Source organism: Oryctolagus cuniculus, chromosome 7 (genome assembly GCF_964237555.1).
Source record: "Oryctolagus cuniculus chromosome 7, mOryCun1.1, whole genome shotgun sequence".
NCBI classification, from domain to species: Eukaryota; Metazoa; Chordata; class Mammalia; order Lagomorpha; family Leporidae; genus Oryctolagus; species Oryctolagus cuniculus.
In genome coordinates this window covers 59,869,884-59,881,212 of record NC_091438.1, presented here as the reverse complement: position 1 = coordinate 59,881,212, position 11,329 = coordinate 59,869,884, and the positions used below count along the sequence as shown (strand labels likewise).

General features: G+C 59.4%; 1 protein-coding gene across 1 annotated transcript; it reads left to right on the top strand.

Annotated features, from left to right (window-relative positions):
- Window positions 1–363: 363 nt before the first annotated feature.
- On the top strand, window positions 364–8,621 carry LOC100354542 (chymosin). Its single transcript, XM_002715787.4, has 9 exons — window positions 364–498; window positions 1,950–2,100; window positions 2,762–2,879; window positions 3,046–3,164; window positions 5,018–5,217; window positions 6,497–6,610; window positions 7,258–7,402; window positions 7,917–8,015; window positions 8,385–8,621. Exons 1-9 carry the CDS (start codon window positions 437–439, stop codon window positions 8,514–8,516), a joined length of 1,140 nt encoding a protein of 379 aa, XP_002715833.2. The 5' UTR covers window positions 364–436; the 3' UTR covers window positions 8,517–8,621.
- The last annotated feature ends 2,708 nt before the right edge of the window (window positions 8,622–11,329 follow it).

Genomic DNA, 11,329 nt, shown 5'->3' with positions numbered 1-11,329 from the left:
CAGACTGAGTGTCCTGGAAAACGGGGCGGGGAGGCTGGGGCTGGGAGACTGTCGGCCAGGGCGTGGGGGGTGGGGATGGACAAGGCCGGAGTGGGGCCTGTCGGGAGCAGCAGGTGGAATCTGCAGCTGGCTCCCGGCAGCAGCCTCTCTTACGTTGGCTCAAGAAGTCCTGTTTGGAAGGGAAGATCAGATCAGGAGGCCAGTGCTGACCTGTCCCAGCCTGGAGATCAGGCGTGTGTACCCTCGGGCTTTGGAGCCCCCACCTGGTGGAATTTGTGGCCCTTATCAGTGTGGGTCTTAGGGAGTGAGGGTGCTATCTTCACCGTGTTTCTGGAGTGCCCTGGAGTCAGGGCTTCTAGCCAGCGGCGCTCTGCTCTCTCAATAAAAGTTGCGGGGATGGACGCTGGCCGCAGCAGTGGCCGGCCTGCCGTCCAGGATGAAGTGCCTCGTGGTGCTCCTTGCGGTCCTCGCTCTCTCCCAGGGTGGGGAGATCACCAGGTGACTGTCAGATCCGGGTGGGGGGAGGGCAGGTCCTGTCCCTGGTCCTGGGGAGTCACGGGAGGAACGGCAGCAGCTTCCTGGGACAAGCACCCTTGTCCATCTTGCCTGGGCACCTTGGGGCCCCCGCCTCTACGTTGTCCCTACCGCCCGTGCCTTGGTGACAAAGAGTGGATGGGCAGCCCGGGAAGATTAGCGTGGTATGTGTGGTGACACCACCCGGCGTCGATCCTCAGCCCCTTCACCAGCTTAACTCTGTGCCTGGATTTCCTCCTCATCCGTTGTGAAACTAGTCCATCTCACAGGGATGTTAGAAGGTGTGTGTGAGAGTTAATATGTGCAACAATGCTTTAAACAGTGCCTGGTGCCTGCAGGAGCTGGACATGCGTTTGTTAAAGTTCTCTGCGGCAGCCAGCCCTTTGTGGGTGAAGGCCCTAGGCTCGCCTCCAAAAGTTATAGCTGGTGTTTGCTGAGCTGTTTGCTACTGGGTCCCAGGCACTTAGCCAGATCTTCACCTGAGCGGTCACTAATCCCCACGGGTTAGGTCAATGTTATTTGCATTTCACAGGTGAGAAAACTGCTGCTGGGTCTGGGGGTGGGGGGAGTGTCTCTCAGCTGCCCAAGGCTACAAGTGAAGGAGCTGGCACTTGGCCCCAGGAGGCCTTGCCAGGCCTCTTGCTGTGACACTGCACCACCTCCAGTGCTCAGCTTTGAGAAGCCCGGGGTCCTCCCTGTGGAAGCTGGACCCCTGAGAGGGGATGAGAATGAAGCCAGCCAGCCAGCCAGCGCTGTTTGTGATGGTTCTGAAAACGAATTTCTCCACATCCTAGGCATGCCAGGGGCCTCAGCACAGGCACTGGGAGGTGGGACAGGAGCTGGGAACTCCACGGTGGCCTCGGCCTCCATGGCAAGGTGGCTGTTTCCCTTCCTCACCTCCTCCCTGTTGCCCACCACCGTCATCCGACACCTCGACGCCCCCAGACAGTCCCTGGGGAACTGGCTCTGGGCTGAGAAATACTTTGGAGAATTGCCACTGACCCATGGCGAAAGCTACGCAGAGAATGGGGCCATTGGGTGGTCCTGGGGCAGGAGGCTCGCCCTGGCGCTTCACCGGGTCCTCTGCAGGCAGTGTGGTCTGGAGGGGGGATCCGGCCCCTGCCCTTGTGCGTGCCGGGCACGGTGGCACACAGAGCGCGCATTTGGAGCTGACAGCTGCTTGGCTGGAGAGTTCCTAACAGCAGGCTCTGGAGGATGTTTAGTGGGCTCCACCAGCCTGGAGGGAAAGAAGAAAGTAGCAACCGCAGAGGGCACTGCGCCAAGCAGGGGCTCGCATCGGTCTGTGAACTGGCGTGGCACGAGTTTCTCGCTTTGGGTGATGATAGAAGAAGGCTTGCATGCCATGGCCTGCGAGGCTGGGCTGGCGTCTGGGTGACTTCCTCCTGTCTCCGCAGGATCCCGCTGTACAAAGGGAACACGCTGAGAAAGGCCCTCAAGGAGCACGGGCTTCTGGGAGACTTCCTGAAGAAGCACCAGGTCGAACTGAGCAGGAAGCGCTCCCACTCCGGCATGGTGGCCAATGAGGCCCTGACCAACTACCTGGATGTGAGTGGTGCTGCCAGCCTTGCCAGCCACGGACGCCCAGGCCCTGGCTTTGCCCTCTTTTGGGCGTCACAGAACCTGCGGGTTGTGGGGGCCGCCTCCCTGCCCTCAGCAAGTGCCACAAGGGGCAAAGGCCACGCCTGCCTCCCAGGCTCCCAGGTCCAGGCCCAGCCGGGCTGGGGACAGCTGGCGCCTGCTTTGCAGCTGCCCAGGACGCAGCTACCGCCTTCTTCTCCCGCAGGTCCCAGGTGGGAACGCCCCTGTGCCTTCTTGCATTCTGGAGCTCGCCTCTGCCTCTTCTGTCACTTCTGGCAGGAAACCAGCAGCCTCTCGCCCCATTCCCCGCTCCCGTTTCCTTATCTAGGTCACCCCCACCTCCTGTCCCCATGGTGGGGCAGGGACAGCTTCGGCGATGCCCCGCCTCTGTGTCCATCCTCCTCCTATCCCAGGCAGGACTTGCGCCTGCTGGTGGAGTCCAGATGGGGGCCAGGGATGAAGGATGCCCAGCATCCTTCTCCCATTCTTTTCCTGAAACCTCCCAGATATTGGGGCAGGAAGCTCAGGGCCTGACAAACCTGGGCCACTCGTGCCCAGCATCTGCACCCCTGCCCGCCCCCACCTCCCTTGCTGTGCCCCATGCTAACCCAGAGCTCAATGTCCTCAGGTTCAGTACTTTGGGAAGATCCAGATTGGGACACCACCCCAGGAGTTCACCGTCGTGTTTGATACAGGCTCTTCGGACCTCTGGGTGCCCTCCATCTACTGCAAGAACAAGGCCTGCAGTGAGTGATCACTCCCCACCCCCACCCCTGGCCCCAACCTCGCTTAGACGAGGGCTGCTCTGCCACCAGCCGTCAGGGTGGCCAGCAAGCGTGTTTGGACCGAGGTCCTGCCCTGGCCTCTACTGCCGTGGGATAGGACGTCACTAAGCCTGGACCTGTGTTTCAGAAATCCACCGGCGCTTTGACCCAACCAAGTCCTCCACCTTCCAGCACATGCACAAGCCCCTGTACATCCAGTATGGCACAGGCAGCATGCAGGGCGTCCTGGGCTACGACACGGTCACCGTAAGTGGGGCTGCTGGCTGGGGGTGGGGTGCACCTCGCCTTCCTGTGGCCAGTGGCCAGGAGCCCTTTGGGTCCTGCCCACATGCTAGCTCAGGCGGAGGGGCCAGCCAGCCAGCAGCCAGCCGCCCTCCTCTCCTTCCTGCCGCAGGCTGACGAATTAGGGCTCCTGGCAGGGGGATTTGCTGCCCAGACATTCGTTTTCCTCTGCCACCATCTGCAGCCATTTGCTTTCTTCTCCTTTTTTGGGGGGCGAGGCACAAACTTGCCTCCTCCCCAGAGAGCTGGCCCTGTGCCTCTGCTGTGGCGAGCCTGGCTGTGTCCACCTGTGTGCCTTGGGTCAGGCCCTCCCTCCCCCTAGGTGGCAAGAAGGCCTCAGGCTGGTTTGGGCTTTGCCTGTTTGGACCAGCGTTGGATAGGGCTGCTGAGGGGATGGAATGGGAGGTCCTCCAGCTGCCTGTCTTGAGCAGGAAGGGCTTTAGGGGTTGAGGGGACAACGAGGAAGTCCAGGGGGCTTAGCCTGGCTCGAGTGAGGGCGGGGGAGTCGGGGTTGGAGCAGCTGGGGCTATCACAAGAGCCACGGGGGCAGGGGGCTCTGAGCACAGGTGTGGGAGGGAAACAGCTGAGGTCTCTTCCATGTGGGGGGTCTCCCACTCACCCAGGAGCACCTGGGGGAGGAGATCCACTGCGGTCAGGAGCAGATCTCCGGGGCGGGTACAGCTGACTTCTTGTGAGCTCTGTTGCTTTGGGCAGACCTCAATATCCCACTCTGTAAAATGGAGGTGTTTCCAGCACGCGGCCCCCTTGGTCCAAATCTCCAAAGGCCCCGCCTCCTCTTCCTGCAGTCGGGCTCCCTGTGACTCAGTCACTGTGGCTGTCAGAGGGCTGCCCGCCCCCGGCACAGGAATGGACCGTCCCCCGGTCAGGCCCATGGCCACATCCACAGGGCCCAGCAACACACACTGGAAGAATGAACCATTTATTCTTGAGCTTAATCATCATTCACTCATTTACCTCACAAATGTTTTTTGGACCTCATTACAGGAACTGGGGGTCCAGTGAGGGACAAGAGGGGCCAAGGACCTGCCTTTCCCCTCCCCCCACCTAGGCTTACAAGGGCTGTACTCTGAGCTCCCTCAGGCTCCCCTGGGGCACTATGGTTGCCACGGTGATGGCGTGACTTGGGCGTCCATTTTTAAAGTTCTCTTTGGCCACTCTGCCTTTGTGGAGAGTGGTTTATCTGGGGCCAGACTGGGAGCGGGAAGCCTGAACCGGCTTCGGTGGTGGTCTAGGCTAGAGACAGGGTGGCGGAGAGTAGGCTGGGGGACACAGGGGCCTACCCCAGGGGGCTGGGAAGACTGAGGAGCTGCCTTGGGGTCAGCGCTTCCTGGCAGCGTGCAGCCAGGATCAGCCAGGATCAGTGCTCGGTGTCGGCATTGCATAGCTTGAGAGACACCTGTCCCCACTGGGGCCCTGTGGATGCACGATGTGACCTTGCTTTTCCTGTACATTGTGTGCCTCTGTGATGCCCAGGTGCCACAGATGACACACAGGGCCTTGGCACATCCCTGGTCCAACCCCCTTCCTTGGAGGTCTACTCCCCACCCCCTTCCCTGCAGCAATGAACTGGCTCCTGTCTTCCACAGCACGGGGTCTTGGGAAGGGAGTGGGGTGGGGGTAGTGTTTCCTCTTAAGCTCAGATAACTGTGTTGCCTGTACGAGCGATCGAGGCAAAGCCAGCAAGGCCGAAACTCTGACGCCAGCTCCTGATCTGGGCCTGGCTACCCCTGTCCTTGGGACTTGGCTGTTTCTGGCTGCAGGGGGCTCCCTGGTGGGTGTCAACATGACTCTTGCAGGTCGCTGGCATCGTGGACACACACCAGACTGTGGGCCTGAGCACCAAGGAGCCTGGCGATGTCTTCGTCTACTCGGAGTTCGACGGGATCCTGGGCATGGGCTATCCGAACATCGCCTTCCCTCACTCGGTGCCGGTGTTTGACAACATGATGCACAAGCACCTGGTGGCCCAGGACCTGTTTTCAGTTTACATGAGCAGGTAGGGGCTGAGCACAGCCGGGGCAGGGCTGTGACGACCCGGTGGAGATCGCCAGCTGAGGAGTGGGCCCTACTCAGAGACACGAAGCCCAGGGGCTGTCCCCAGCATCCAAGTAAACCCTCCCTTGTTCCCAGGCACATCCAGTCTCTTGTTCAAGGCCCGGATGTGGCCATGGGTGCAGCGGGAGCTCCCTGGGCCAGCATTGGACTCTGAGTTAGCCTCGGCTGTCTTGGCACAGGCACCTTTGCCTTCTTTTCCCCAACGTGGCAACGTCTCAGCAATCATCTGTGGATACCGTTAGATGTGCAGACTCTTAGAGACGGCACAGATCTTACAGCTGAACCTCCTCTCATTAGGGAGGAAACTGGGGTCTCTTGGGAACTAGGGACACAGCCAGGCATGGGGCCCAGGGCTCCTCTCCTGGCCCAGGGTTCCCACACTCTACCTACCTGTTCCCTGTGATGACGTGGGTCACCTTGGACAGAAGGATGGGTGGCAGGATGGGGAGAAGGGGTTCATGCCCAGGAGGCTGAGGCCAGGGGACCCCAGGAGAGAGGTAAATTGGTACATTGCACCCAACCGTCCATTCAGTCACTCGCTGGATGCTTCCTGGGCCAACGCAATGTGGAGGGACCAGGCCCGCTGATGGGGCTGCATCAGCAATCTGCAATGTGAACACGGAGGTTACATTTTAACAGGGAAGACAGACACAAGAGCACCCACAATTTTAATCAAACTCTGTAGGAAGGGGGGATTTGGGTGTGTCCCAGGCTTAAGGACTGGGAAGCCCCTTCTGACTGCTGCACGCACCATGCACTGTGGGAGGCCGGGCAGGTGTCCCTGGGGGATAACAGGTGCGGGATGGAGGGATGGTGCCCTGTAGGCAGCGAGGGCCACATGTGCCAGAGCCTGCAGCTGGGAAAGCCTTGCTGAGTTCCAGGAGCTGCAAGCAATGGTGTGGGAAGCAGGTGAGGGAGACTGGGGGAGGGTATCCCGGCCATGCCTGTGACAGAGCCCAGGAGGAACAGAAGGGGTTGGGCTCTGGCTGCTCCATGACCTCCCCTCTGGTTGGGCTGTGGGTTCCAGGTGCTGCCTGAGCCCAGGTCGGGGCTTCAGGGCCCAGAAGAAAAAGGGCTGTGGCTGACGTCAGAGCAAAGCCTGGCTGTGGAGGGGTGTGGGGAGGCTCGGGAGTGCTTCTGAGGCCTCGGGGGGGGGGGGGGGGGGCGGGGCGGGGCTGGCCACTCCCGCTGGGCTGCGTGTCACTGTGCCTTGGTTCCAGGTCTGGCGAGGGAAGCATGCTCACACTGGGCGGCATCGACTCCCAATACCACACAGGCGACCTGCACTGGGTGCCCGTGACTGTGCAGGGATACTGGCAGTTCACCCTGGACAGGTGGGTGAGAGGCATCCTGTGTGGCCCCCGGCCAGAGGCTGACTCCAGGAGTGGGGACGGGGGCCCTGTGTCGGGTGCAGGAGCTCGAGGGCCACTCAGCAGAATCTGAAGTAGGTGGCCTTTGTCAGTGAGGCTGTCACACTTCCACCTTTGTTGTTGATGAGACTAGTTCCACTGACTGAGCACTCACTACCTGCTAGGCACTGTGCTGAGTGATGGTTTGACCATCTCATTAATGCTCACAAATTCCCTGTGAAGTGGGTGCTGTTATTATCCCCATTTTCTAATTTACTGACATGGAGTACAAAGCTCATGACCACCCTTTGAGGAAGTCAAGGAGGGAATTGCTAATGTACCCATTTTGTAGATGGGAAGGCTGAGGACACAAAGGCTCTGGGATAACTTGCCTGAGACATGCAGCAAGTAAACGGCCAGGAGGAAACTGGACATCAAATCCTTAGGCAGCCAGAATAGGGTTCATTCCACCTCTAACGCACACGGACTTGACGCCCTACTGACATTTCTGGCCCCTGGAAAGTGGGATGTCCTGAGTGAGCCCAGTAGGGAAGGGTGGGGAAGAGCCAGGGCGGCAGTGGAGGGTGGGGGTGCTGGACGTGCCTCGAGGTGCTCCTGCTGGCCCCCTGCAGGGTCACCGTGGACGGCAAGGTGGTGGCCTGTGAGCGGGGCTGCCAGGCCATCCTGGACACAGGCACTTCCTTGCTGATCGGTCCCGACAGCGAGATCCTCCACATCCAGAGAGCCATTGGGGCCTCAGAGGGGGAGTATGGAGAGGTAAGGCCGCAGCCCCACCCGCCAAGGCCCCCACGAAGCGGGCCCCTGGCACCTGACAGCGGTGGGAGAGGGAAATGGCCAGGGAGCCCAGTCCTAAGCGGGGCTCAGGAGGTCCCCGGCGACCTTCGCTGCGGCCCTTGGGCTTCGTCCCGCGCTGCTGTCGGAGCTCCCATGGTTCACGCAGCAGCTGCTGTCTGACCCGACCTCGCAGTGCACTGGGAGGGCTGCTCCTGAGCCGAAGACTTTGGCTCTGCTTCCCTCCGCCTCCCAGGTAGCCCGGTGCTGCCGGGGTCCCAGTGACCCCTGACACCTGGAGGGGGCGACACCGAGGCGAACTCCTCTTTGTCCCATGCCGGGGTGCGTCCTTGGCTTTGCTGAGTCTGTGGAGGACCCACTCCTGGGACCACACCCATCCCGAGAGCCTCCCCGTGGGGCTCCTGGGGCACAGAGGAAGGCGGTCTTTGCCCAGGAGATGGCGCTGCCCCTTCTAGGAGGCCTTTGCTTGCTTCTTCAGTTTGGCTTCAGCTGCAAGAGCCTGAGCAGCAAGCCTGCAGTGGTCTTTGAGATCAACGGCAGGAAGTTCCCACTGTCGCCTTCCGCCTACACCAACAAGGTAGGGGGACGAGGGGGAAGGACCTGGGCCCCGCAAGTCAGTGAGGTTGGGGATCAAATGACTCACAAGCACCCAGCCTGGGGACCAGAGCTCTGTCCAGGGGCTTTTAGCTGGCCTGGGAGGGGGTGGGGGGTGGGGGAGGGGCTCAGATCTGCATGACCCTGCCAGGTCATCTTGGATGAAGTCACATTATGGTTTGAATCTCCATGTCTTGATCTGTTGATGGGCTCACCTGGGAAGGTTCTTTCAAGGACAAGACGAAATAACAGAGGAGAGAGTCCTGGGGTGGGAGTGGGGTGGAAAGATGCCCGCGCTGAGGCCCAGCAGGCGGCCTGGGCTGCAGCTTCATCCCAGCCATGCCTTTCCCAGGACAAGGGCTTGTGCTACAGCGGCTTCGAGGGCGGTTCCCAGCTGTGGATCCTGGGGGATGTCTTCATTCGGGCGTACTACAGTGTCTTCGACAGGGCCAACAACCGCCTGGGACTGGCCACAGCTATCTGATCGCACCATCCACCGAGGACCACACTGTCCCCAAACACGTGTGCCCATGTGCACGTGCACCAGGGTACAGGAAGCTGGTTCTTAGTAAACAGCTCTGCAAGGCTCGCCTGCCCTTGTCCTCTTTGGGGCCGAAGCCCTGCACTTCTCTAGGGGTGGGGCAGTGGCAGAGAGGGGAGTGGAGGCTGGGGGGACACAGTCAGTGGTGGGACTCTTGTAGAGGTGGGGAATACCTGTCTGAGCCCTAGTATGTCCTAGATCTTTCTGGGAAAAGGGTACAAGATGGAGAGAGACCTTGGCAGGACAAGGCTTTCTTGTACCTGGGGATGAGACACAAGGCTTTGGTGCAGTGGGGTTGCATGGAGAACGCTTGGTCCATGGAGAAAAATGTTGTCCATCTTTTCTCATTGGCACTGGAAGACACAGGATGGGCCAGGCAAGGAGGTCAGGGGCAGATCCTCAGGCCCTGAGCTGGCCATTTTCCTTGGGCAAAGTCCAGGGGCCGGCACTGTGGTGTAGCAGGTAAAGCTGCCACCTGCAATGCTGGCATTCCATACGGGTGCTACTTCATGTCCCAGCTGTTCACTTCCAATCCAGCTCTATGCTTATGGCCGGGGAAAGCAGTGGAAGATGGCCCAAGTGCTTGGGTCCCTGTACCTGCATGGGAGACCTGGAGGAAGCTCCTGGCTTCGGCCTGGCCCAGTGCTAGCCATGTGGCCATCTGGGGAGTGGACCAGCAGATGGATTTCTCTCTCTCTCTCTCTCCATCTCTCATTGTAACTCTAATTTTCAAATAAATAAATAAATCTTTACAAATTAAAAAAAAAGAGTCCGGTGCTAATGAAGACTCAGAACCACCTGCCAGCGCTCAGAGAGCAGCTGCGTTACTGAGGACAGGTTTGTGTCAACCTGGCTCCAGGGGCCGACCATCGAGGCCAGACCCCAGCACTGGGACTGCAAGGAGGGCTGCGGCGAGCGATGAGCAGATGCTTTGGCTCCCAGGGCCTCGTGCTCCTTCCCGGGCACCAGGTGGCCAGGACGAGGTGGGCGGGGGCCTGGGGCGGCTTCCCTCAGCCATGGTGCTCTTGGCCTCAGCTGCCGTGGGGTCAGGCAGTCAAGCTTCTTGGGGAGCTTCTGTGCGTGCTGTCGGCTGGAGAGAACAACTGTGCAGGCTTCTGTTTCCTAAATCACGGCCAGCCTTGCCCCCTCCAGTTCACCACCCGCAGCAGAGTGGTCGGACATAAAGTGACACCTTCGTAAAAGGGGTGGGGGGCCATCTCCCTGTCTAGTCCCTGCCCCCTCAATCCTGGTAGCAGGCTTGTCCTATGAGCAGCTGGGCAGGGGGTAGGCAGACCATTCAGGAGCCTAAAGGGACAGGTCTGGGGTGACGATTCACAAAGGAGACTGGCTGATGGAGAGGAGTGGGAGTGGTGCAGGGTTGGCTTCTTTCTCTGCTGCACGTGCAGAATAATTGTGCTGGGGGAGTCTTGTTGCTGTACAGCAGCCCAAACTGGTCAGAGGCATCGCTGTGGAACCCCCAAACTGGGTCCACTCACCTGACGTCTAGAAAGCCGATCACTGATGTCGGGGTCAGGGAAGAAAGCAGGTGTTTATTGCAAAGTGTGGAGAAAGGAGCCAGCAATTATTGCTTCATTCCCAGGCTCCCCAGAATTAAAGGCAAAGGTTCTTACAGATTGACGTTGGGGCTGAGAGGTGCGCGATCAGCTCGTGTCCAGGTTCCTGGTTGGTCAGTGGTACCCGTGACCCTTCTTTGGTTGGTCAGCGATGCTGTGCTCCTTAGGGAAGTTATGGGGCCAGGTGGGCTCCAGCTGGTCTGGGGGTTGCATGCAGGTGGCATCCACCCTCTGCCGGGCCCTGGAGTTCCCCTAGACAAACCACTCTAGGACAGTGCTGGCCATCAAGGTTCATTTTTTTTCTTTTTCTTTTTTAAAGATTTATTTATATTTTGAAGGTCAGAGTTACATAGAGAGAGGAGAGGCAGAGAGAGGAGAGGCAGAGAGAGAGAGAGAGAGAGAGAGAGAGAGAGAGGTCTTCCATCTGCTGGTTCACTCTCCAATTGGCTGCAACAGCCAGAGCTGCACCGATCCGAAGCCAGGAGCCAGGAACTTCTTCCAAGTCTCCCATGTGGGTGCAGGGGCCCAAGGACTTGGGCTATCTTCTACTGCTTTTCTAGGCCATAGCAGAGAGCTGGATCAGAAGAGGAACAGCCAGGACTGGAACTGGCGCCCATATGGGATGTCAGCACTGCAGGTGGCAGCTTTACCTGCTATGCCACAGCGCCGGCCCCTCTAGGTTCTTATCTCTTGCAGAAGCAAATGACTTCCAATGATTAGAAGTGTGCAGTCCAGCTGGATCTCTGCCTCAAGTCAGTGAATTCCTTTAGATAAAGGGCAGGCAAGGAGATCCTGGACACGAGGCTGGGTCCTGCTTTCATATTGTAAGGGTTCAGTTTCAGTGCCCGTATTTCTTGTTACTCCTTAATCCTGAGGCACTATGATCCCGTGACTGCTTCATGCTGTTTACGGGGCGAGGTGGGGTATTTTCAGGATCAGGCGAGAGGACGTTGTCAGGAAACTTCCCAGTCCCAGGTTTAGCGGCGGAGATCCGCGGCGTCACGACAGCGTTCGGCCCAGCCGGCCTCTGCACAACGTAATCTTGCCGATGTGTCACTGTTCCCCTGCAGCGGTAAGGCCACCCCACATGAGCACCCCCAGACCTAAAGGAAAGCCACTGTTCCCAGCAGAAGACTTGCAGTTCCGAGCAGGACTAGAGCTGTTGCTGAAGACGGAGTGTGT

Excerpts from the sequence above, each read along its gene's own strand:
- LOC100354542 (XM_002715787.4), top strand. The coding sequence starts at position 437 with ATGAAGTGCCTCGTGGTGCTCCTTGCGGTCCTCGCTCTCTCCCAGGGT. Across the intron at positions 2,880-3,045 it reads CTGCAAGAACAAGGCCTGCA|AAATCCACCGGCGCTTTGAC; the intron begins GTGAGTGATCAC and ends CCTGTGTTTCAG. Across the intron at positions 6,611-7,257 it reads TGGCAGTTCACCCTGGACAG|GGTCACCGTGGACGGCAAGG; the intron begins GTGGGTGAGAGG and ends GGCCCCCTGCAG.